At 50.5% G+C, this 25,954-nt stretch overlaps 1 protein-coding gene across 1 annotated transcript; it reads right to left on the bottom strand.

Moving 5' to 3' along the window:
• Nucleotides 1-439: 439 nt before the first annotated feature.
• LOC131483341 (uncharacterized) lies at nt 440-25,239 on the bottom strand. The gene is made up of 24 exons (XM_058681272.1): nt 24,895-25,239; nt 23,551-23,762; nt 21,773-21,863; nt 20,798-20,988; nt 19,602-19,653; nt 18,781-18,878; nt 17,822-17,876; nt 16,709-16,884; nt 15,646-15,700; nt 14,755-14,930; nt 13,753-13,801; nt 12,766-12,941; nt 11,297-11,351; nt 10,319-10,497; nt 9,270-9,324; nt 8,293-8,471; nt 7,896-7,950; nt 6,927-7,102; nt 5,863-5,917; nt 4,860-5,035; nt 3,881-3,935; nt 2,874-3,034; nt 2,413-2,627; nt 440-978 (listed from the first exon to the last, which is right to left on the bottom strand). The coding sequence occupies exons 1-24, from the start codon at nt 24,927-24,929 to the stop codon at nt 937-939; spliced, it is 2,769 nt and encodes a 922-aa protein (XP_058537255.1). The 5' UTR covers nt 24,930-25,239; the 3' UTR covers nt 440-936.
• Nucleotides 25,240-25,954: the final 715 nt, after the last annotated feature.

Below are 25,954 nucleotides of genomic sequence, written 5' to 3'. Positions count from 1 at the left end.
AGAGACCATCAGCCCGTTAGAAATGGAGTGCTCACCAGACACCCCAGCTGCTGGCAGCTGCAGCATGGCCCTCCCAGCCCAAGGAATTGTGAGAAAGATGTACCTGCTTGTTGCGGGCTGAGCAGGGCTGTTGTTCTGTTGCAGCAGCTGCAGTGTGCTAGCAGGGGGAGGCGGTACCTGGACACTAGGCTCAGCCGCATGCAACAGCTCACTTGGACACCTCGGCAACGTTAGTGTCTGGCCAAAGAACACCTACAGACAGGTGACACTACAGTCTCACTTTCCTAAGGGTAGTTCACAATAGGGGGATGTGTATGCTAGCCAGGAGATAGGAAATGAGAATATTTCATTGTTTATATCCATATTTTCTAAAACCAATCATGCTAATACGGAATTGATTATAACACTGAATTTTAAAACTACAAATAGCACAATGATCATGAATAAAAGACGACCTTTAATATACTGAACTTGAGAGGGAATGTTATTTTTTATAAGGGAATAATATCAGAAATAGAAATATATAAGAGCAATAAAAATTAAAATTTCCAAAGTACATATATCCATACATGGGAGAAGGGCGAATGGTAAAACTGAGCTGATGTAAGCATAAAGGACAGTATCTATGTGTTGACAAATTGCCAATATCCACATTTTGGCTATGAGATTTCCTTTTTCAGCGATGACAATTTAAGTGAGTCCAAATTAAGGTCTCAGAGCTTGGTGTCATAGGTGGTCACTCCAAAAGGATTCAGAAGCTCTGTCAGGGAACCCCATGGACACCTGTTGGGTAAGCGACGGTACAGTGGATACTGGTGTCAGGATTCAGTCCTCTGAAGGGAGTTTTGCTCATTTCAGGGCAGGCAGTGAATTGGCATGCCTATTCAGATGTTTCTCAAATGAAGGGTTTTGCTTCTCCTCCTGACATCTTGCCATTTACCCATCAGGACTCACCACGGTTCTAGTGGTTCTTGGTATCTGGGAGTGAGAAAGAGAAAGAAAGCAAATGAGGGTCTTGGTTACATCCTGCTGGTCACTGACTCTGAAGGGATGCTCAGTAGTGACAGAGGCCAGAGCCAGAGTGGGATCCCGTGGGACTGACGTGCTGAGCCACAGGCTGACAGGGGGACTCCAGAGAAGGCAGAAGCAGAAAGCAAAAGGTCGAAGAAAAGAAAGCTTCTGCACACATGGACCGCACACATGGACTCTGCTCTCTGGCCGCACACTCAATGGAGTTCATTTTCAAGAGTTTTCCCTGAACATGTGAAAGTATCTGGGACGTCAAACAAGACAGAAGCCAGACTGACTAACTGCTTCATTTCTGGGTATCTGTAAAAGCCTGTCCTTCATGAGCATATGGGAAGGTAATGGGTTGTGTGAGCATTCCAAGATTCCTGGTGAGAGAGACACATTTCTTGACTTATTAGAAAAGCAGCACATCGGTAAAGAGAAGGGAGAGTAAGAAAGAAGGAGTAAGGTCTTCGATCTACTGGCCCACTGCTCATATGCCCACAACAGTTGGGGCAGGATCAAGGGGAAATCATGGGCCACAATTGTGTGTCAGGGACCCCACTAGTTAGGTAACCACCCACAGTCTTCCCGGGCCCATTTCCAAGACAAATGGATCAGAGGCAACAGAGCCAGGACTTGAAGTGGCACTGCAACACATGATGTGGCTTCCCAAGCAACGGCCTGATGCCCCTGTGCTATTACGCCAGCCTTATGTATGCTTTTGCACCATTGTCCCTTCCTAGTAGTCCATCGGGTGTGTGCACCTTGATCGTGGCCATGAAGTGTGGCTATTGGGTCAGGGAAGCCTCTTGAACTTTGCAGCTGAACACGCTGGACTCTAGGCTGGTTTATGTCTGTCCCTGATGACCCGGGAGTGCTATTCTTGATTTGTAATTGGGAAGTCTTCTCCTCTGCCTGCATACTTCTCACTCACATACACAAATCTCGAGTTAGGGGATGACTTAAGGTCACTAAAGCAGATCCAAGGGGAAGGTCTATTTACAAGTAATGCATGAAGTCAGTGTCTCATAGGAGCGAGGCGATGGAGATGGGGACAGAGAAGGAAGGGCAAAGTGTAACATTTTAGGCACAGTCCTATGAGTTTAGCAATTCAATGATGTTCTTTGGCTGTGGAAGAGGGTGGGGCAGGTGTCACTGTGGCTGTGTGAGAAAGTCAAGCCTGAAGTTGTGTGGACAGAGCAGAGCTCAGCATGCAACCAGAAGACATGGCAGTGACAGGCATGGTGGCAGCTGTGGCAACAAAGGGAAGACCAGACAGAGAAAACAGCAGATGAGGGTGAGAATGAGTTGGGGAGAGAAACTATTGTAGGAAAATGAGGTCGAGGATTGCCCAGTGAGAACTGCAGCAGAAAGGTCAGAGAGGGACCTTTCTTTGATTACCTCTTTACTGGAAGTCGATGGCCAGGGACACTCTGTGCGAGTCTCCACTTGCTGAAATGCAGCCTTTTTTTGAATCATTGCCTTTCTCAGCGCATCGGAGTCACCAAGGTGGCTGCGGACTCCACATGCAGTGCTGTTGCGAGCTGACATCTCAGGAGGATCAGCCTCCAGCTGGGGACTGCTTCTGGATTCCACCGCACTCCCCAGAGCAGGGCCTGAAAATGACACCACAGCCATCTTGGTGCTCCATGAATCAGGATCTTATACTGTGACTCACTCCTCCACCCACACAGACACCAACCACATTAGGAAAGGGATCTCAGACAAGAAAGTCCAAGGCTTAAAGCCAAGCCACTAGAGATGCTCTGGTAGTCTTTTGCTGTTGGAATGTCTTAGCATAACATGGGCTTCACACAGGGAGATCATTATGAAATTGACCACATTTCCATGGGAATACTCACTGGCAACAGATGCAAGCTGACATAACTGTGGCTCATACATGGGATCCCAATTACTGCCCAAAGCAGTGCAGGTGTGATCCTCCAGTGAAGATATGGGGGACAGTGGATGTGAACATGCCACTGGGCTCAGCAGATACTCAGGCTGTTCTGGGTTGGCCAAGCTGGCGGGGCAGAAAAGCACAAGATGTTAACAAAGGTGCACTCCCCCCCCCAGGAGTCCTTTTTGGCTTGAACACTAATCCATATGGTCAAGAAAGGACAGTGAGTCCATCCAGTGACACACAGCTTGGTCAAGGTGAAGCCTCAGAGGAGGAGCGCACCAGGAGCCTGAGGCTGAATGACAGGGACACTGAGCATGAAAAGGTACTTGGGACAAAAGCAATCACAAGGGCTCAAGAGGACAGAGCTGTGCCACCCTCCACTGACACTCTCACCACTGACAGCTGTTAGCCCAACAGAAGCTCTGGGACATATTAGAAATCAACAATGGCCTGAATGGTGCGGTCTCAGTCAGGTCAGTGCAACTACAGAGCAGTGTGAACAACCCCAGCTCTTCTGTGTCCCAAGCCTGTTACTGACCATCTGATGCCATGCCAGGAGGTTTGCCCCCAACCAACTTCATGCTACCAATGGGAAGCAAAACAAGAGGTGGGCAAAACTGAGGGCAGAAAGGCATCACCTGGCCATGAAGGTGGCAGGGTCGTGGCAACCACTGACCACATTCCCTGAAAAGCCCGGATGACCTCAGCTGGCCCAGTGACTCTGTCCAAGGGACAGAGTGCGAAAAAGCACATAGAAACATGGAGGGTACTGCCATGCTAAGACACAGCACTGTTCCTGCATTGTTCCTATTTTAGTATATCTGCTGCCAAAGTAAGCACAACAGCACCGTACAAGGAAAGGGGCACAGAGGGTATAGTGAGTGTGGCAGCACTGCTGTTTGCCTTCCTGCATTTAGATTCTCCAAAGTTGAAGGGAAACTGTGGCCACAAAATTTGGAGACATACCTGAAGTTGGCAGGATCAAGAGAACCAGCCACATCCTGTTCATCCAGTTCATAAACTAGAAGTAAAAATCAGACAGGAAAAGTCACACTGAGAACCTAACGCAGACAATCATGGGATGTGTCGTTCATGTGATGTAACTCTGGCAACTGCTCTCTGGGTTCAGGACATCTGGAAACCAATGCAAAGTGGTGGGTGGAACAGCACCCACTGCCACGCCCTGTCCCTGGGTGGAAGCCTCTGGCCCACCACAACCTCAGGCCCCTGAGAAGCCTCAGATGGTGCTATCCCACATGGTGAGGTGACAGAGGTCTAAGATGGAATGTCTGGAGATGGAACACTGAGGGCCCAGTGGAGCCTTCCAGAGGACTGGAGAGCTCAGGAAACACTTCCCATAAGAGGGTGAGCACACGGCTCTCTACAGGGAACTCAGGGCGTCCCCTGAGAGGCAGAGGTGGCTGCAGATGCTGGCGAGAGGACAGGTTAATGGGCCGTGGCTGAAACACTGAAGGAGAGCCTTCTGGATGGCAGAATCAAGTCAACTCCTCTGAGATGGGATAGGCCAGAGGGCTAACAAAAGAGAATTGAGGCCCACAACTGGTGGCAGGACGTGAATGCAAATGTTGAGGGTCTTGGCCTTCAGAGTGTCACCAGGCCATGAGTGTCAGGCAGGAGTTGGTGGCAGCCCACCACATCTGTGTCTAGCTAGCTGGATGGGTGCTACCGTGAGCACATAAGCCAAACTGCAGGAACAAGGGTCAGTGTGGAGGTCCAGAGAGCCAAGCACGACCTGATATGAGGCCTGGGCTGAGAGGAGATCCCCTTTGTTCGGCTGTGCTTCAAACTGGACAGTCCGCAAGCACTAACTACTGACACTAGTGCCATGCTACACTCACAAGGGGCAGGAGGCAGCAGCCCAGCCCAGGGCACACTTCCTAGACACCTGAGTGTCAAGGGACCTTGTATCCCGAAGGAAACTCACCACCCTGAAGGATTGCCCAGCACAGGTGATCGTCATGCATGAGGTCACTGCTGATGTCAGACATCTGCTGGGGCTCTATTGCCATCCTGGGCATCATGGGCCGAGACCCCCAGGCTTCGCCAGTGGAGATAGAGAACCCGATGTTGGTTTCCATCCAGGGTGGTTCTTGGCTGGGCCTGTTGTGGTATTAAGCAAGGGATGACCATGAATGTGATGCTGTACATTAGTTGCGTCTGTCCTGCTATCCCAGGGGTCAGACAGCTTCCCTGGGCCACAGCAATATGGCTCAAGAAACCATTTCCCTCAGGGTCTTGAGAGTAGCTGCCTAAACTTGTGTGAGGTACAGACAAAGATATAGCTAGAGAGGCTGGAGGCAAGCAAGTAAGAGTGGGAGAGGGTAACTGCCTGGTGGGTGAGCCAAGGACTCTAATGACAAATGCAAACATCTTCACCAGGCCCAAAACTAGGAGGCCCGCTCTAGCTGTGGGTCACCCACACCCAACAGCAAACTTCCCTTCAAGTCTGTTTGCCTGCCCACAGGAAGTGCACCTGCTGAACAGCTGGAACATCCCGTATCTCAGTCTCTCCAGCCAGACACAGTGCAGGTCACAGGCAATTTCCTCAGAGCAGGCTTGCTGGCTCAAGGCGGGCCTAAAGTCACATTTCATGTCACCCATGGAGGATGCTCAACATGCACGGGAAATGACATAGGGCAAAGGGGGCTGGCCTCCACTCACAGAGGGAGAATTGCCTAAAGAATTAATTGCATGCTGGAAATGCTGGATCAGAGGCAAACCAGACAATGTCTCCAAGGTAGACTTGGGAGTAACCAGAGAAACCATGGGAACATCAAGGATAGCTGGCACTTTTGTCTCCATGACTCAGGAAGGAAGAGTGAGTCAGCATGGGTACTAAGAGTGGCTGGTGCCAATATTGTGTCTCACACTACTGGGACTCCATGTGGATCCTGTTACATGAAGGACACCAAGGTCTATAGACTTACGTGTTCACGGGAGCATCAGAAGCATCAGCATCATCCAGAGAAGACAGTAGGGAAGCTGCAAATCACAGCAAACAGGGAAGGGCACTATCAGTGTTGCCAGACACATGGTGATGACCCAAAGGATAATCCTCTACTCTGGCTAAGCTACAGCCAAGCTCCTGGCTCTCAGACATCCCAGACCAGGAAGGAAAACTTCCAGGCCATTGGCCAGGCCTATATAATTATAGGAGCCAGGGGAATGCCATCTTCCAACTGGGTCAGGGCAGAATACACATTGTTGCAACCTGAGGGGGTGTGAACCACTCAGGCCACTTTGAAACTCCTACTCTCACAATGAGCCCACAAGTCAACTTGTCTCTGTAAGACCAGGCTCTTAAGTCCACAACTTTCTCATTCCACAGAAAGTCACAGCACTGTGCCTCTCTATGTCCTGAAAGCACAACATGAGCACATTTTCTGGGTCAAGTGTGTACCCAGGACCAGGAGCACTTGGAAGGCTTGCATGTAGGTGGCCCCTGTGGGACAACGGGACAGGGCAACAGTTGGAACAGAGTGAGAGTATTGAAAAGCATTCTAAACTGCCTGAACTCACTGAAGTCATCACAGAAAGGAGACGCAGGTTGGCTCAAAAAAGAACGCTGAGTCCAACATCAGGTAGCTTGATATGGATGTAAATGTTGAGGGATTAGGCCATCAAAGAGTGTCACCAGGCCATGAGTGTCAGGCAGGGGTTGGCATGAGCCCACCGCATCCTTGTCTAGCCAGCTAGAAGGGTGATGGCCATGAGCATCTAGGGGCTGAAAACACAGAGGATGAACCACAGGAACAAGGGTGAGTGGAGAGGTGCAGGGAGCCAACCATGACCCAATACTAGTGCCTCAGCTGAGCGGTAGTGCAACACTTACCAAGGCTGTGTTTCAGATTTGAGAGTATATATAAACACACCACTGACCCTTGTGCCCAGGTGCCCTCACACAGGGCAGGAGACAGCAGCCCAGCCTGAGGGGAATTTCCTGGAGAGACCCTGAGTGTCAAGGGATTCCTGAGTGTCAAGGGAGACTCACCACCTTGAAGCACAGCCTGGACCAGGTCATTCTCTTCAACAGGGTCTCCAGTGCTGTCAGTCATGTCCTGGGGCTTGATTGGCACCTGGGGGGTCGCAGGCCTAGACCCCCATGCTTCCCTAGGAGTCCGAGTCAAAGCCTCAAAGGCTGCCATCCTGGGTGGTCCATGGTTGGGCCTGTTGGGGTGTGAGGCAAAAGGTGTTCATGAACCAGGAACTGCACTCTGGTTGAATCCTTCCTGCCCTCCCAGGTAAGCAGAAGGGCTGTGTAGCAAGAGAATGAGGGCACAAGCAGCCATTTCTCTCCAGTCCCGGGTGGAAGCTTCCAGAGGCTGGTGTTAGGTACATGCAGACATGTAGAGAGAAAGGCTGGGGGAGAGCATGTGAGAGGAGGAAATGACCAGTGGCACTGCCTCCCCCAGCTGACCACCAGCAGTTCTGCTCCAGCTCAGAGTCAGCCACACCCAAGAGCAAAAGTGCCTTCTAGGCTGCATATTGGCTACAGCAAGTGCACCTGCTGAACAGTGTGAGCTTTCCACATCTTAAACTTGCCAGCTCAGCACAGTGCAGGCCCCAGGCTATATCCTCAAGCCACACGTTCTGCCTCAAGGTTGGCCTAAACTCACATTTCATGTCATCCTTGGGGGATGATCACAAATCATGGGAAATGACCACAGGGCAAAAAGGGACGGATCAGCCTCCCCTCATATAGACACAGTAGCTGCAAAAACCTACAGAATTGCCAGCAAGGACTAATGCACTGGAGCCAACCCAGATGTCTCCTTGCACAGGGCAGGAATAACCAGAGCAGATCACTGTGTTTGCCAAACTGGATGGCCATGTAGTCCTCATGGCCAGAAGGGGTGTTCCAGCATGGGTGACAGGGCTCTTGGGTCCTGACTTGCATCTTCCAGTACTTCAACTCCATGAGGATCTTCCACCTAAGAGGCACCGAGGTCTGTAGACTTACATGATCTTGGAAGCATCAGAAGCATCGTTGTCATCTGGGGAAGACAGTAGGGAAGCTGCAAATCACAACAAACAGGGAAGAGCGCTGTGAGTGTGGCTAGCTGCCACATGCATTTAACCCAAAGAAATACCTGCACTCTAACTGACCAAGGAGCACACTCCTCGCTCTTGGACACCAAGGGACCAGGAGGACAACGTTTCAAGCCAGTGCTCAGGCCTGATATGGTTATGGGAGCCAGGGGAATGCTATCTCCCTAATGGGTGAGGGCAGCACACACATCTCCTGCACCCTTAGGGGGTGTGATTCCCCAAGGGCACTTTTGCATCCTTACTCTCACTACCAGTTCACAACCCAAATGGTCTCAGTTAAGGTAGCCCATGTCCCCAGGGAGACTCACCACCCTGAAGGATGGTCTGGCACAGGTAATCCTCTTGCACAGGGAGACTGCTTATGCTAAACAACTGCTGGGGCTCTAATGCCACCACAGGGGGCACGGGCTGAGTCCCCCCAGATTCTCCAGTGCAGCCAGAGGACTCGTTGTTGGCTTCCATCCAGGGTGGTTCTTGGCTGGGTCTGCTGGGGTGACGAAAAGGATGTTCAGGGACATGGCAATGCACTCTGCCTGACTCCTCCTGCCTTCCCAGGTCTGTCAGAGCAAGAAGCAACCAATTCTCCCAAGGTCCAGGTGGAAGCTTCCTGAGCTGGTAGCAAGTGCAGCCAGAGATGAAAGAGGCTGGGGAGATCAGGTGAGAGGAGGTAATGTCTGCCTGTCTGCCTGGCAAGTGAGCTTAGGGCTCCCATGAGCAATGGGTCTGCCTCCCCCTGGCGCTCACCAGACGTCCTGCTCCAGCTGTGGGTCCCCCTAAGAGCAAATATTCCTTCTATGCTGCATGCCTTGATAAAACAAGTGAACCTGCTGAAAAGCTTAAATATCCTACACTTCAGGCTCTCCACTCTGGCCCAGCTCATGCCTCAAGCAATTTCCTGAGACTTAGCTTCCTTGCTCAAGGCTCTCCTCAAGTCACATTGCATGCCAGCCATGGAGGATGATCACAAATACATGGGCAATGACCACAGCACAAAGAGGGCTCAGCCTCCCCTCACAGAGGTAGAGTAGCTGCCAAGACCTGAAGAACTGTCTGCATGGACTATGGATGAGAGCCAGCCCAGATGCTGTCTCCAATCGGAGAGTGAGAATAACCAGAGCAGTCAAGGAGAGAATGTCTGGGATGGCTGGCAGTGTTGTCCCAGTGACTCAGCAAGGGACGAGCCTGCTTGGGCTCCATGGATCCTTGAGGTCCATACTGAGTCTCCCACTAATGGCACTCCATGCAGAACCCTGCCACGTGAGGAGCACAGGTTCTGTTGACTTACACGTGCAGGGAAGCATCAAAAGCACTGTTGTCATCCGGGGAAGACAGTAAGAAAGCTGCAAATCACAACAAACAGGGAAGGGCACAGTGAGTGTAGTCAACCACACAGGGATGACCCCAAAAGATCTCCTCCACTCTGGCTGAGCAAGGAGCAGCCTCCTGGCTCTGGGGCATCCAGGAACCAGGAGGGCAAGTTTCCAAGCCACTGGCCTGGTCTGGATATATCATGGGAGCCAGGCAAATGTCATCTCCTCACTGGGTCAGGGCAGCACACACTTCTGCAACCTGGGCGGGGGTAATGCCCTCAGGCCACTTTTGAACTGCCACTTGGATGAGCAGCCAACAACCTAACTTGTGTCTGTGAGACCTGACTCTGAAAACGAGCACTCTCTTTTAGCAGACATGCACAGTACTGTGCGTATGCGATGCCCATGGTTGGAGGCATGACATGAGCAGAGCTGCTGGGCCGCAAATGTTCACTGGAACACCTGGAAGCCTTGCATGTAGGTGGCTCCTGTGGGACAGAGGCCTCAGCTCAGAGGTCTGCTGCTGAACACAGAGGAAAAACATGGCACAGCCTTCTACTACCTGAATCCAGCCAAATCATGTCACAAGGCAGACGTCCGAGTCCTCAGGAGAGAAAACTGAGGCCAACACCTGGAAGCTGGATATGCCTGCAAATGCTATGGGCCTTAGCCTTCAGAAAGGGTCACAAGGCCATGAGAATCTGGCAGGGTTTGGCAGCAGCACACTACATTCTTGTCTAGGCAGTAGACTGGGTGATGGCCATGAGACCTAGGGGCTGTAGGCACAAAGACTGGGCCGTGTGACAATTGTCAGTGTGAAGGTGCAGTGAGCCAGGCATGGCCCAATAACGGGCTGGGCTGAGCTGTAGACCCCACTTAACAAGGCTGTGCTTCAGATTCTATAGTGCACATTGACACATGACTCACACAGGGCAGGAGGCAGCAGTCCAGCCCGGGGTGGGGGGGGGAATTTCCTGGAGATAACCAGAGTGTCAAGTGAGCCCACATTCCTGGGGAGACTCACCACCCTGAAGGATGGCCTGGGCCAGATGATCCTCTTGGCTGGGATCAGTGCTGCTATCAAACATCTGCTGGGGCTCGACGGCCACCTGTGCAGTCATGGGCTGAGACTCCCAGGCTTCCCCAGTGGTCCAAGTGCAAGCCTCGATGGCTTCCATCCAGCGTGGTTCATGGCTGGGCCTGCTGGGGTGTGAGGCAAGGGATGTTCATGAACGGGGCACCCGGTTCTGGCTGAGCCCTTCCTGCATTCCCAGGTTGGCAGAGAATTTCTGTGCTCAGAACAATAAACCACAAAAACAACTTCCCTCCAGGTCCAAGTGGAAGGTTCTCAAATTGATACGAGTGCAGAATGAGATGTAGAGAGGCTGGGCGAGATCAGGTGAGAGGAGGAAATGTCTGCCTGTCTGACAAGTGGGCTTAAGGCTCCCAGGACCAATTGGACTGCCTCTACCTGATGTCCACTGGGACTCCTACTTCTGCTGTGGTCAAACATGAGAGCGAATATCCCTTCCAGGCTGCACACCAGGCAACGGCAAGTGCACCTGATGAACAGTTACAGCAGCCCACCTCTCAGGCTATCCACCTCTGAACCCACAAAAAAGCACCAGGCAATTTGCTAGCCCCTGCTTCCTGGCTCATGCTCCCAGGATGGACGCCCACACATGCATGAGGGATGACCACAGGCCTAAAGGGGATCAGCCTCTCCTCATAGAGGTGGAGTAGCTCACCAAGGCCTCAAGTACCACCAGTCAGGACTACTGGATCAGAACCAATGCAGACCTTGTCTCCAGGGAGGAGAGTGGGAATACCCAGAATGCACCCGGTGAGGATGCCAGGCATGGGGTACACAGCTGAAGTCAGAGACAGCAGGGGCTGTGCCAGCATGGGTGCCATGTACCCATGGGTCCCATCCTGCATCCATCACTACTGAGACTCCATGAGGATCCCAGGAACTGAGTGGCCTGTCTGTCTGGAGACTTACCTGTCTTGGGGAGAATCAGAGAATGTGTCCTCTTCATCAGCAGATGTCTGGGTCACTGTAAGTCACATTGGACAAGCACACTCAGTGAGACACTCAGGAAACCACATGGCGACCACCTCAGGACATCCTGACCATCCTGTTAGTCTGGGGATAATGAAGCCTTTTGTGGAGGCCATGGATCCTGTCTATCTGCTTTCTTTTTTTTAAAAAAAAGATTTATTTATTTTTATTGGAAAGTCAGATATACAAATAAGAGGAGAGACATAGAGGGAGATCTCCCATCTGCTGATTCACTCTCCAAGTGGCCACAACAGCCAGAGCTGAGCTGATCAAAAGCCAGGAGCCTGGAACTTCTTCTAGGTCTCCCACATGGGTACAGGTTCCCAAGGCTTTGGGCCGTCCTTAACTGCTTTCCCAGGCACAAGCAGGGAGCTGGATGGGGAGCGGGGTCACTGGGATTAGAACTAGTGCCCATATGGTGTCCTGGCATGTGCAAGAAGAGGACTGTAACTGCTAGGCTACTGTGCCAGGCGGTCTATCTGCTTTCAATGCAATCCCTGGGGACCTTACATGGCTCACGTGTGGACACCACACACATTCTTCCTGTGACTGCAGGCTGTAGAAACCATTAGAGCATCTTGGCCACCCACACCCCAGTGCTCCTACCAACCACAGCCTAACTCCTGATTGTCACTCCTCTGTAATATCACCCTTTCCCATTCAACACAGAGAAGCAATGCAACAGTGTGCTGTGCCTGTGCATGGGCACTGGCTGCACGTAAGAACTCTACAGAGCCTTGGGCTCTGTTCTGAACCCGGGAGAGGAGTGGTGCATGTGGAGATGAGGCCTCAGACGTGATGGTCAAAGATGGAACCCTGAGGGCATCACAGAGCCTTCTAGAGGTCTGCTGAACCCAGTGCATTCATTTCAGAAGACTTGGAGGTTGGCACACCTGTCGGGCAGAGGCTTCTGTTCTAATGCCCCTCGATGGAATGTGAGGACAGTGAGTGTTCAACAGGACAAGTGAGCTCACTAAACTCATCTGGGAAGCTGGAGCACATAGGACTTGCTGGAGGGAACTGTGTGTCATTCCTGAGAGGTGGATGTGGACAGGAAAGCTGAGAGGCTTGGCTAAGAGAGTGTCACAAGGCAATAAATGTCACACTGGGTTAGGCCATGGGCCTCCAATTTCCCTCTCACATCATGCAGACAAGTGCTGGCTGGCACCTTATGAGTAGAAGACACAGAGGCTGTGGTGGAGTGTCATTTCTCATGCAGAGTGCCTCTGGGATCCCAGACATGACCCACTGACTAGAGCCTGGGCAAGCTCTAGATCCTCAGTCACCTGGTGTGTGTGTCAGATTCTCATCTGTGTTCTCACACCACTCACCTGTGTGTCCACACACACTGCCATGCAGGAGGGCAGAGGTCACAACGAGAGGTAGCCCTTTGTTCTGGGAGTACTCACTTATCAGGTTCATGACCATGCAGTGGTGTTCTTCTTGCACAATGCTGTAACCACTGGTGGAAGCCTGGTGGTAAGTGGCTGCCACATGGGTGGCTACGGAACATGCCCAGTAGGTGTTCTCTGTGTGTTCAGGTGGGACATCACACTGCTCCTGCCAAGGCTGCTCCTGGCATGCTCTGCTGGGGTGTGAAGGCATGGGAGTCTCACCAAGGGGACACTGGACACCCAGTGACATTTTCCTGCCTCCTGTCACGTCAGAGTGCACCTGACGCCAAGGGAATATGGCAAAAGCAGCAGCTCCCCTTCCTGCCACTATGTGGATTCTGAAGGGCTGCTGGAGACACAGCCTGAGACTCAGACACTGAGAAGTGTGGGGAGAACAGGTGTGAGGCCCAAAGGCGGCTTGCCCAACAAAGCAGCAAAGAACTCTGCTGACCAATATGACTGCCCTCCCTGCTGTCTCACCAGGATTCCCACTGAAGCTATGGGTTTTCCCTGAGATGGAACAGGGTCTGAATTCCACAGGCTTCACTAGAGCAAATACACCTCCTGCTGAGAGTCTAACTCCCCATGCTTCCAGCCCCTGCCCCTTCCCTCACCTCTCCCAAGTCGCTTTCTCAGCCCCTCATTTCTTCCTCATGAATCCCCTTGAGCCCTATTTCATGTAATCCAGAAATGAATGGCCAGACATGGGTGGGAAACAAGCAGAGTCAGGGAGGAAGCAGCCTCCCTCACACAGACAGACTACACACCATGGCCTCATGAATTTGTGGGAAGCCAGTGGCTCTGAGCCCACACAGTGACTTACTCTAAGGCAGAAAATGGCAGAGGGAACCTGCATATCAACTCCCCTGACACTATCCTTAGAGATAGGAAGGGACAGGCCTGCATGAGTGCCATGGGTCCCTGTGGTCTGTCCTGTGTCTCCCAAGACAGAGTTAGGCATGGGTACCTGCATTGAAGCCGCCACATGGTCTGTAGACTTACCTAGATTGTGGAGAATCAGCTTCCCCTGGAGCAGCAGGTGTCTGGCCAACTACATCGAACAGGGAAAGGTACCATCAGGGGGTCACTCAGCCATGTGGATGACCACAGGTACAGCTACATCCACCAGGATGCGATGTGCTAGCTTGAGGACAGCCCAGGAACAGCTGATTATGTCTCCAGAGGATTGACTGCCCCTGTCTCTTTTGATGGAGAGCCAGAAGCCCTACACTGGCCAATAGGGCAGGAAACCATGCACATCCGCTGTGACCTGAATGTGTGCAACCGTTAGCACGTCTTAGCAGCCCCACTGTCTCCAGCACCCAGAGTCTGGCTAGTCTCTGTAACACAGCCCTCTTCCATCCAAAGCAAAGGGGCAGCAGAACACTGCCCTCCATCTTGAGTGGCCATTGGATGGAGGTATGACATCTGGAGAGAGCCTCTGGTTCACCTGACCTCTGGGACCTTCCAGAATCCCTGCATATCCTGGCCCCTTCAGAGGGCCCTTGGATCTAATGGCCATTTGTGCATGGAAGGAAGGGCCTTAGAAGTCTGGTGAGCTGAAACCACAGTGCATGAGGAATGCTGGACGGCACTGTGTTTCATGACAAGGAAGTGGACGCAGAGGACGATGTTGAGCGCTGAAACTATAGTGAGTGTCACCAAAGCATGAGTGTCACAATGGATGTGGCCGTAGGTTTTGGGCATCCATGTCTTGCCAGTAGTACTGGTGGTGGCCAGCAGTTCATGGATAGGAGGGGCTGAGGCTTGATGGGTTGGGGATATCAAGGGCATGACCTAATGGTAAGGGGCTTGACCAAGCTGCAGACCCTCCTTTCTCTGAGGTGTGTGTTAGACTATACTGAGGGGTCCTACAGCATTGAACTTCTGAGCTGATATAGCCTCTGTTATTGCCCAGGGTCTGGTGACAGCAGGATAAACAAGTGCCTATCTCTTGGGAGAGACTTGGGCCTGTGGGGAATCCTTTGGCCAGAGAACACTCACCACTGAGTCTGACGGACATGAAGACACGTTGCTCTTGCACAAGGTCACCCTCGTTGGAATATGTTTGAGTGTAGCAGCTTGCCACATGTGTGGTCAGGCTATACAAACAAGGGCTAGTCACTGCTGACCCAGCTGGGACATCAAATTGCTCCATCTCAGGAAGTTCAGGACTGAGCCTGCCGGGGGTGAAGGCACAGGAGCTTCAAAAATGGGGCTCTTGGCCCCCACTGACTCTGTCCTATCCTCCCTGGCAGATAGTGGCCATAGGAATACCACAACAAGCAGCAGCTGCCCTCTCTGCCCACAGGGAGGCACAAGCTTGATGCCTGACAGGTGAGCAAAGAGCTCTGATGGCCACCATGGCTGCAATCACCCCCAAACAGACACGCCATGCTTCTTGCAGGAGCTGTGTCTCACCCATGGAAGCAACATTGCTTCAGTGCACTTAGGCTTTGTTACAGAGAGTGCACCTGCTGCCTTGCGGCTGCAAACTACAATGCTAGGCGCCCTCTCCCACCTCCAGGGCCCAGGACTCTTGCTCAGCTTCTCATGCTGCCTTCGAGCTCTGCTTGAGTCCCTGTTTGCACCAACTGCACAAAGAATGCCCACATCCCAACTGGAAACAACAGCAGGGTACAGAGTCATCAGTCTCCTGAGGAAGGCAGGGCAGACGTCCTGGTCACAGAAGCTTCTTGGACAAGCCAGGAGAACAGAGCAAACCCAGAGCTATGGGAACGTTTTTGCATGGGCCCCTGAGAAGGGGCAGGGCTGTCCTCCAGGACAAGAGGGGACAAGCCAGCATGGGTTTCTGGGGACCATCCCGTGTCTCCCATTAGTAAAATTCCCCATGGGTCACTTCAATGTGAGTGACAACGTGACGGGGAGACTGACCTGTGTTCAGGAGCACCCAGGGTATTGTCGTCATCTGCACAGTCCAGCAAGGAGGCTGCAAATCACATCACACAGGGAAGGGCACTGTGAGTGTAGCCAACCCCACGGGGAGGACCCACAGGGATGTCTGCCTCTGTGGCTGAGCAAGGAGCAAGCACCTCTCTGGTGCACATCCATAGGCAAGGATGGCTAGGTTCAAAAGCAGTGTTCAGTTCTATCCTTCTAAATGGGAGCCAGAGAAACATTGTCTCCCCTCTGATTCAGGGCAGCACACACATCTCCTGCTCCCCGAGGGTGGGTGAATCCCTCAGGCCACTTTTTCAATATCACTTTAACCACCATCCCACAACTCCATAAGTGTCTGTGAGCTCAGGCTGAATTCCAATATTCTCAAGTTCCTCAGATTGGCAAAGTATTGTACTTGCTTCTTGTCCTGGGGAAGACCAATGAGATAAACTGAGCCTTCAGGCCACCTGGGTGCCTACCAGCACCTGCAAGGCTTGCATTTAGATGCATTGAGAAACCTCAGCTCAAAGGACTGAGGTATGAATTCCCAGGGAGTGCTTGTCAGAGCCTTCCAGAATGGCTGAATGCAGTCAACAGATCCAAGAAGGGAGGAGTCATTCAGCTCATGAGAAGGAATTGAGTCCCATATCTGGTAGTTGGACATTGATGCAAATGCTGAGGACCTTGGTCGTCAGAGAGTTTCACCAAGTCATGAGCATCAGGCAGGGGTTGGCCAAGCCACCACATCCTTTTCTAGCCAGTTGTATGGGTACCAGCCAGGAGCACATAGGGGCTTATGTGAGTTGACCTTAGATTGGGCGCAAGTGTCACTTAGGAAGTGCAGGGAGCCAGGCATGATCCAAGGCTAGGAGCAGGGCTAAGGTGTAGATTCTCCTTTCACAGGGCTCTGCTTCTCACTTGGTTGTCTACATTCACACACTACTGTCACTTGTGCCCTGCTGCACTCACACAGGGCAACAAGCAGCAACCCAGCCCGGTGGGCATTTCCTGAAGATACCCTGAGTGTCAAGGGAGCCTGTGAACCCTGGAGACTTACCACCCAGACGGATGGCCTGGACCAGGTGATCCTCCTGCATGAGATCATGGTTGTTTTCAATGCATTGCTGGGGCTCGACTGCCTCCTGTGTAGTTATTGGCCAACATCCCCTGTCTTCCGCAGTGAGCCCAGGGGACAGCTTGAGGGCTTCCATCCTGGATGGGTCATAGCTGGGTCTGTTGGGGTGTGAAGCAAGGGATGTTCGTGAATGGGGCACCATACTTTGACTGACATCTTCCTTCTTTCCCAGCTGAGTAGAACATCTTGGCGAGAACAATATGGCACATTCAACCATTACCCTCAGGAATCAGAGGGTAGCTTCACAAAGCTTTGGGAGGGACAGCCAGAGACCGAAACATGGACGCTGTGGGAGAGCACGTGACAGGGAAAACCTGATGCCTGCCTCGCAAGTGAGCCTAGGGCTCTGATAATCAATGTGTCTGCCCTCCCCAGGCTCTCACCTGGAGTCCCCCTTAGTTGTGAGTCACCCTTACCCAAGAGCAAATGTCCTGGCTGCAGCAAATAAACCTGTGGAACAGCTTGAGCACCCACATTCAGGTTTCCACCCCAACCCAGTGCAGGCCCTAGGCCATATCCTCAGCCCCTGCTTGACACTTTAAAGCTCTTCTCAAGTCATTTTTCATGCCACCCATGCTGGATGCCCACAAATGCGTGTGGAATGACTGCAGGACAAACAGGGATCGGCCTCCCCTCAGAGGCAGAAATCACTGCCTGCAAGGGCCACTGGATTGATGCCTACCAAGGCCATCCTCCCAAGCCGAAGAATGAGAATCATCAGAGCAAACTGTGTGCTTTACCAACTGCAAACACCATCAGGGCAGAGACTGATCACTCTCCCCTGAGAAGTCAGTGCAGACGTCATGGTTACAGAAGTTTCCTGGATAGACCCAGGAACTTAGCACACCCAGTAGCAAAGGGAGGAAACAAAGGGAGCTTCTTTGGGCATCCCCAAGACAAGGGGCGGGTTCTCCTCAGAAGCCTGACGTTATTGGCCAGAGGGTATGCCACAGGTCCCTCTGGCCCATTCCGTTTCTGTTAGTTCTGGGATTCCACACAATCCATGCAAAGGAAGCAACCACATCATCTACTTACCTGCACTGGGCAGAATGCAGGAAAGGGTCTTCGACATGCAAAGGTGTTTGGGGCACTGCAAATCACATGAGACAGAGAAGACCATCTGGGATGGTTTCCAACCACATGGGACCACCCCACCTACATCCACATCCTCGAGATGAGCCATGTGGTGCCTTCAGGGTCATTGCCAGGGACAGCTATACTCGTCTGCAGCCTGCTAGCTGAGATGTCCACTTTAAGTGGTGACAGGGCAAATCACTTGTACTGTTGTGGACACATGCCACCACACTTCTCACAGCTACATTGCTCATCTCAATTCTACATGGGCAAAGGCCAATCCACGTCATGTGCCAGCCATTCTTCAAGTTCATGTGGCACACCACACTGGCCTTACACATAGCCCTTCAGCAATACACTAGGGCCATGTGGTGTGTGTGTGGTGGGGTGTGGCTATAGGACAAATGAGGTCAATCAACTGGGCCTAGAGTTTTCCAGTTAGCAACATCATGTGAAAGCTACCTAAAGTAAACAAAGAGGTACACAGCCTGAGAGGGTTCTGCCTTGGGCACCTCATGTCCCTATCACACTAGTTTCCCTTTCTGGCAGTCTCTTGTCTTACAGGTGATGCATAGGCCATTCTGAGTTTCTCTCAACTGCCTTACATGCAATGATCTACCGTTTGGTTCTTGTACATTTGCACAATGCCTTAGATTAGGACTTTACCAAGTGGCAGACCCATCCTAAGTGCCCATGTGTTCCATAAGGCATTCTGGAATCTCTCAAGTTGAATCTCTTAGCAATGGCTCAGTCTGCTTCAGTGCCAAGTCTTGATGTGAGTAAGGCTGGTAGACCAGTTTACCCATAAAAGATGGATTTGGTAATCTTCCGTTGGGAACATGCATTGTAGTTCTGAAACTGCTATGTACAAGTGCTGTTCCTGCACAAAGTCCTACTGATACCATGCAGTTGTTATGTACCTTTCATGTCACATGTTTTGCTTGACATGCAGGGATCAATTCTTGGCCCTTGCAGGATGTTTGCCTCTTCCAGATCACACTGTTGTTCTTCAATATGCCTGTGTAAAGATGTGATGGCATGTTATCAGTCAGGAATTCATGTCCCAGATAGTACTACATGGCTTTTATATCACACAAAAATGTTGTCACCAAATTAAACATGTCATTTCTAAAAGTCTGTATAATGATCCTCTCCTTGAAGTGGGGCAGAGAAAGGGAGGGTGAGATCATGGTCAGAGAAATGGCAAGAATACATGCCACACACAGCAGGCAGCTCTGAAGCTCTCCATGGGCACCCTCAGCACAAAGCCATAGGCTAAAGAAAAGCAGGCTGAATTCTTCCAGACTCACTCACAGAAGCACACCTGATAAGAGGTTGTGGGAACCTAGACCATTTATTTGCCCTCTTGACTGTTTTTGTCCCCATCGTGACAATTTAGGATGTTTCCCAATGTCTCTTCAAGATATCAGGATGTGCAGATGGAGGAAAGAACACGGGACTAATTATCCTTTGATCCATGCTCAACAGAAACCATGCCGTGGTAAAGCCTGACTGTGCACTGAGCTGAGAGGGCCCAGCCCAGCTTGGATCACCAAGGGCACAGCTGAGAAGAAAGGGGGGACTGGTATGGATACTGCAATGACTAACGTTCCCTTTTGGATATTTTGGGTGATGGGCTTGAATGGGTCAAGTTGTTCCATTCAGCACACTGCCTTTCTCCCTTAGTCAGGAACCCTCCCACTGCCGTTCCAAATGACTGTCCACAATTTCCCAGAGTTACCTGGGGCTGGGGGATTCTTGGTGCGCTGTCACATCTTCATGAGTTTGCTGGACTGCAATTCAAACAGACACATTCAGACAGGGCTGGCAAATGCAGGAAATCCCTTTCTACCTGAGCAGCCCAGAGTCCAATCCTGATATAAGAGCATTAGGACCCTCCGGGGAGAACTGGATCCCAGGACAGAAACATCCCATTCATAGCTTATCAGGACGAACTTAATTGGCTTTTGCAGCCAAAGGAGCAAGTATCGGGATATAAAAACCTTGGCCATGACACCCTGAGTCCTGTGAAACAACTGACATCATTTGCCCCTTCTGGTTTTGGGGAGAGGATATCTATGCAACGCCAAGGAACTGATGCATTATCTTCTCCCATCAGGATCCAGGTTAAGATGATGGAGTGGAATCGTACACTAAGATGAGCCTGATTGGTGCTATGTAAAAGCATTCCTCTGCAGATAACCCTTTGCTGCTCCACAGAAACGGGCACCACGGCACCCAGGACCTGCAGGGTTCATTGTTGCCTTCAGGAACCTTGTCAGGATGAGAAGGGCAGCACTGATTATGTTTGCATGGAAACGGCTCCTCAGCTCTAACACCACTCATAGGACACCGAGTCCAGACCCCGTGGGAATTACAATGCTTTTGACAGAGATCTCGATGATGCCACTGACATTGGGCAGACAGGGAATCCTAAGTGACAAATGCAGCTGCCTCACGTGCCTGATCCAGTGCACTGGGGCCAAGGGCTGCATCCAATTTAAAGGCACAAGTGACTCTTAGATGTGAGTGTCACACCCAATATACAACGTATTTTTAGTGACACTCGACAGAAAAACAGAAAAGACAAGCATCTGGGTATGAAAACAGGCAGTGGAAGTGTTGAGACTTTCCACTCTTAAACTGTGGCTTTTGTGCCGCTAACACACTGCCTCTGAGCACAGCCTCTTTCCTGTGTTTTCAAACTGAGAGGAGAATGACTCCTAGTCCAGGCCCAACTGCATCCAGGAGGACAGAGATCCTTGTAATTCTCAGAACTTCAAACACCTGCGTGTCCTACTCAGTTCCTTGACAGGCCTTGAGCAGCTCATGGCCAGAACTGGTGAATGTAAAGAGATGTGTAGGAGGTGTGCTCCGCATGAGTGCAAAGCCACTGTCACCTTAGATTCACTATCACCAGAGCCTGGGCCATCTTACCTGGGCTGAGCTTGCCAGCCAGGTGTTCCGTCAGCTTGAGCAACTCAGCGAGTCTTTGTAACAAGTCCTGGCCCTGGCAGTTCTCAGAGTCCTGCTGCCTGAAGATGTCCTGGAGACGCTGATGCAAGAGTAGGCAAAGAGCGCTCCCTTCCTGCAACTGCGGCAGCTCTTGAACTGAAGCATAACATTTCCTAAAGTAGCACAGGGGGGATAACGCAAAGGCAGCAAGGGGCCCATGATCTGTTTTTTGTGCTTCTGCAGAGGTTTGGTGAGAAGGTGCTCACAGAACCCTCCAACCTGCATCACTGCCTCTGTGTGGGAAAGCACTCATGCCAGAGAGAAGGCAAAGGCTGAACCAGACCTTCCTCTCTTAGATGGAGACCTTGTGAGATTCCTGGACACTGAGCTCACCTTGTGTTCTATAAATGACACCAGGCTTCATCCTCACCTCCACGACCAAGACAACCCTTCAGGTCCACACCTGAACATCCCTCGTAAAATGCAATGAGTGCAGTGTGCAGTGTGCAGTGAGTGGACACAAAGATACATGGAAACACGCCAGGTTTAACTGTGTTCATGAGAAAGAATGACCGCGGGGGTGACCCTAAGACAGTGTCCACGGCCAGTCAGGATGTGCTGGAGATGGACTGACGGAGGTGGTGATCCTGCAACAGTGTGTGTAAGTGAAATGTCTCTGAGCTCTTCACCTTCTTTTGTTCAAATTTGTATGTTATGTTCAAGTCAAGACATTCCTTGTAGCTAAGGGGAAAGAGGGAAGAAATAACCACCCTCGCCCATAATCTTGTCTTCTCTGTCTGTCTGGCTGCTTGATGAATCTGGGTGAGGCATGTGCCCACCATGTAGGTCCCCTGAGCTCTTGGTTCCCCAGCTGACCTGCTGCACTTCAGGGGTGCACTCACCTTCACCTTCGCTTCACCCGCCACCCCACCCCCTACTCTCAGGGCACCCTCTTACTTTTGATTCTCAGCAGATGTCATGTCCTCTGCCAGCAACTGTGGCTTCTTCCTCAGCACGGATTCAATCAGATCCTTATACCCTTCACATCCTGAGAAAACACACACACACACCTGCCTCAGTGGACAGTTGGGCAAGGTTGTGAGGTTCCTGTCCTTAAGGAAGGGAACTCCACTGCCACGGTCACTGTGGCATGTCATCATCTTTATTTCTCCAACCCCTAGAGATATGGCATCTGATAATCTACATTTTATTAAGGATTGAATCTCTACTTCAACCAATTTCCTTTCAGCTTAGTATTTTGTTATTACTTGCTAAATAGTTTACTTTCAATTTACACTCTGGTCCAAAACTTATGGCTCTACACATGGCACAGCAAATGTAATGCACAAATCAAAGAAAATGCAAAAACAAGTCCAGCTAGACAATAAGCCGCAAGTATAAGCAACAGAAAATGAGATCATGGTCAACTACACTTGTGTAAATTTTTGTCACAAAAGCATTACAATTATGGTAGCATTTATTCCTTTCCACTTGCTTCACAAAGGTTTGAAAGAAAGCTTGCCAACACACTGTATTTTCAGCAAGTGAACAAAGAACAGTAAAGCAACTTAACAGGTGATACAGCTGGCACATGACAGGGTCAGACTTTTTTCCCCTGAGCTCTCATTCTCAATCATGGCCTCTGCAACTAGCATACTTTGCAGCCTTGCCAGTGAGACATTAAGGAGGGACCCAAACAGTGATTCCCTGGGTGGTTGGCAAGCTCTCCAGCACTGGGCACTAATGGCGCCCTGGTGCTGGAGATGCAAACTTTCATGTTTCTGAGATTTGGACAGATATAAAGGTTCACATCTGGACAGAAGTGTGTCATTGACTCAAAGGATCCAAACACCTTGAACACAGCACACCCATATGCTGATACCATTAAACACATTAGAAATAGTAGGATGACTAACAGCAAACGGCATCTGTTCCATACAAAGAGCTGTCCTAGCCTTAAGAGAAATATGTCTTCCATTTAACTCTAACCACACAGAGGTAGAACTAGGCAGCGTGATGGCAACAGATGAGGCGCCCACGATGCAGAGAAGATGGGTCACATGGATTGGGGCCCAGGGGAGTGCCAGAGCCCTGCTCTACCTTCCGCATTGAGCTACCACAACACAATCTCCAGTGCTTTCTGCCTCTTCAGCAAGAACCTGTGCTCCAGGAACACACTTCCTCTCATCAGAGCAATCCTTCTTGACAGGGTTACTTAGAGATGCCCAGCTTCAGGGCAGAGTGCATCCTCCAGTGCCATGGGGATTACTGAGCACTCTGACCCCACATCCCCCAGTGTCACCACCACAGCCTTGTTTCAGCTCAAACTGAACAGAAACTTGGCTTAAGTGGAGTTCATTGATCCCAGACTTGAACACACATTGATGGGACACCTCTGCACCATCTGAAGCAGGACACTGAGGAGACCAAGGAAAAGCAGTTGGCCTCCTCCAAACACAAACAAGCATTTCCCTGAGTGTGCCAGGAATCATTTGGTGGGATTCTACCCTCCCTTCCCACCCTACACTGCAAAGAACACCTCAGAAATATGCTCAACTTGATATTCAACCTCAACAAATTGAGGTTGAAAACTAACTCGTCCTCTTTTCAGAAGATAACAACATGCTATGCATTTGATAGAGGGAGGAAAGAGTCAAAGAAGACAGGCAGCTCCTGTGTGAGACAGGTGAAATCAAATCACAGCACCTTTGTGGCAAGAAACCTATAATACTTACGATGTTCTTGAAGGTGATTGGCCAGGATGTAGATTTTTGCCTCAGCTTGAAGAAGTCTATTTTTCAAGTCGTCTGCCTCCTCTTGGCTCTTGGCCAATTGGGAGTACAATTCCTCGTTGGTTTCTACCGTGTTATTTGACATTCTTTGGTGAGATGAAGGATTCAGAGTCAGTGCCATAGTGATGTTGATGGCAAACAGGTAGAACCAAGGACTAGGGGGAAGAAATACAGCCAAGCATTAGTCAACAAAACCAGTGAAACCACTCTCATTAGCACTGAGAGATGGCAGTGACTGTAATTCCCAACTTACGGTTATGAAATCACCCACAACTTTGAAAAGCTGTGACTCTCAAATCAGTCGGTTATCTGAGCTCAGAGCCTAAGCTCCTGCTTGCCACTCAACCTCTGAAAGAGTGAGAGCTTGGCAGTTACCATCCCAGAATTAGAACTCGGGTGATGTCACAGAACCTTGGGAACCAAAAGATGCACTCCAACTGCCTGATGCACTTACTGACCTTCCCCTTCAAGGGCTCTACTGATGGGGCCACATACCCACCCCTCCAGTGGCCAGACCGTGCACCCCTGTGCTGATACCTCCTTAGTCCTGCCCCTTTCCCAAGAATTTAAGCATGCTTCACTTCACTGATGCCTCTGTGGCTATGACCTGAAAGCACACCTAGTTTCCTGACAACTTTGACTTGAAGGACTCTCATAAAGTCCCCCCAGCTTTTCTTTAGGCCAAAACGGACCACATGACTTTTGTACCACAGAACAATGTGGAATGAAAAACTGCCCCAATATTCTTCTCAGACTCTTCAGCTGTTTTTCCTATATCCATGAATATGTGAGGACCAAAAGCAGAGCAGCACACTAAATGATTATTTTTAAGCCATCTTATGCCTGGTCTCAATACACTTCTTACTGCACTCAGAGGATGTACTGGCTTTTCATTGACATGGGCACCTCAAAGACATTTCATTCAACTGACAACCACTTAGATGCTCCTACATCTTCAGTCCACTAAGTTGCATGTTCTTTTTTGTTGAGCAGTAAACATCACCCAACATGACATTTCATACCTGTCACCTGTGGGTTTCCTTTGTGTAACCAAAGACAGCATTTAGTATATCCAGAGATTCATAAAATTGATGCATACCCCTTAAATATACAGTGTGGTCATCTATCTGGGTAGACTTACAAAGCTAATGGGGATGTTTTTCTTAAGAAAAAAAATTTACTTCTTTCATTGGAAAGCAGATTAAATTTATGGAGAGAAAGACAGAGAAAGATCCACTATCTGTTGGCCCACTCCCAAAATTGCTGCTATGATGGAGCTGAGCTTACCTGAAGCCAGGAGCCAGGAGCTTCTTCCAGATCATTCATACAGGCAAAGGGTACCAAGACTTGGGCCATCCTCTCCTACTCTCCCAGGCCATAAGCAGGGAGCTGGATGGGAAGTGGAGCAGCCAGGACATGAAGCAAAACCTCACGGGATCCTAGTTCTGCAAGGTGTGGATTCAGTCGTGAGCCATCATACCAGACCCTGTGACTTTCGTCATGACTTGAGTTTCTCCATATATGGAATAGAACAGGAGCAGTTTTCATGGAACATTGCTTGATGGATTTTCTCATGGGCTAAGCTCTATTGCATGGTGCTTGAAGTCCAATCATGAGCCTGGTACCCCACCCCAGGCCACCTTGCCAGTTCCCCAAGTAGCATCTCAGTGTTTGCGATGAACTAAAGGTTTTCAGAAATCAATTTGAAGAAGGCTGTGCACTTCATAGTTCACAGCAGAACAAATTGTGGGCACATCCTTCATTTTAAGCATGGAAAGATCACATTTTACATGTCCCCTGTCCCACTTACAGGGATAACTTCTGAGCAGTTTTCATTGAAAACAGTAACAGAATCATCAACTTTTCAAACTTGTATTCCTAGCATTTCGCTAAGCACTGTACACATAATATTTCAATTCACCCATAATCCCTGAGAATACAAGTAAAAGCAGAGACAGCAATAACACTGACAGGACACTAACAGGTGCTCATATGCTCTCACTTGAGCAACCCATGGAAAATGAGGGTCACACCAAGTCTGCTGCTCGCTTATGGGAACAGTGCAGGGGTACTTGAACTTAGGAATCCTGCCTAAGTGCTGTGGCACTTCTTCCTGGGGCAGGAAGACCTGTATACCTCCAAGTTCTATCCTGCCTTCTTTTTGCCCCAAACCAATAAATCCAGCAACTGAACTTGACACAAACTCTTTGGCTTACAGACCACACCCTGGGTCTAATGTGGTACAGACTGAGACAGCCTTGGTGCTCACTGCTTCCAGACAGGCTGAGATGGCTGAATCCCATCCTTCCCCACAACCTGGGCTGACCAACTCAAGACCAACTTGGTG

This window comes from Ochotona princeps, chromosome 25 (assembly GCF_030435755.1).
Source record: "Ochotona princeps isolate mOchPri1 chromosome 25, mOchPri1.hap1, whole genome shotgun sequence".
Lineage (NCBI taxonomy): Eukaryota > Metazoa > Chordata > Mammalia > Lagomorpha > Ochotonidae > Ochotona > Ochotona princeps.
Note: the sequence above shows the minus strand (reverse complement) of the source record. Positions and strands in the feature narration are given on the sequence as shown.

Excerpts from the sequence above, each read along its gene's own strand:
- LOC131483341 (XM_058681272.1), bottom strand. The coding sequence starts at position 24,929 with ATGATCTGGAAGAAGCTCCTGGCTCCTGGCTTCAG. Across the intron at positions 23,763-24,894 it reads CTCCTGGCTCCTGGCTTCAG|TCCTTGGTTCTACCTGTTTG; the intron begins GTAAGCTCAGCT and ends TCTTCCCCCTAG. Across the intron at positions 11,352-12,765 it reads CATGGTCATGAACCTGATAA|TGACCCAGACATCTGCTGAT; the intron begins GTGAGTACTCCC and ends TGTGACTTACAG.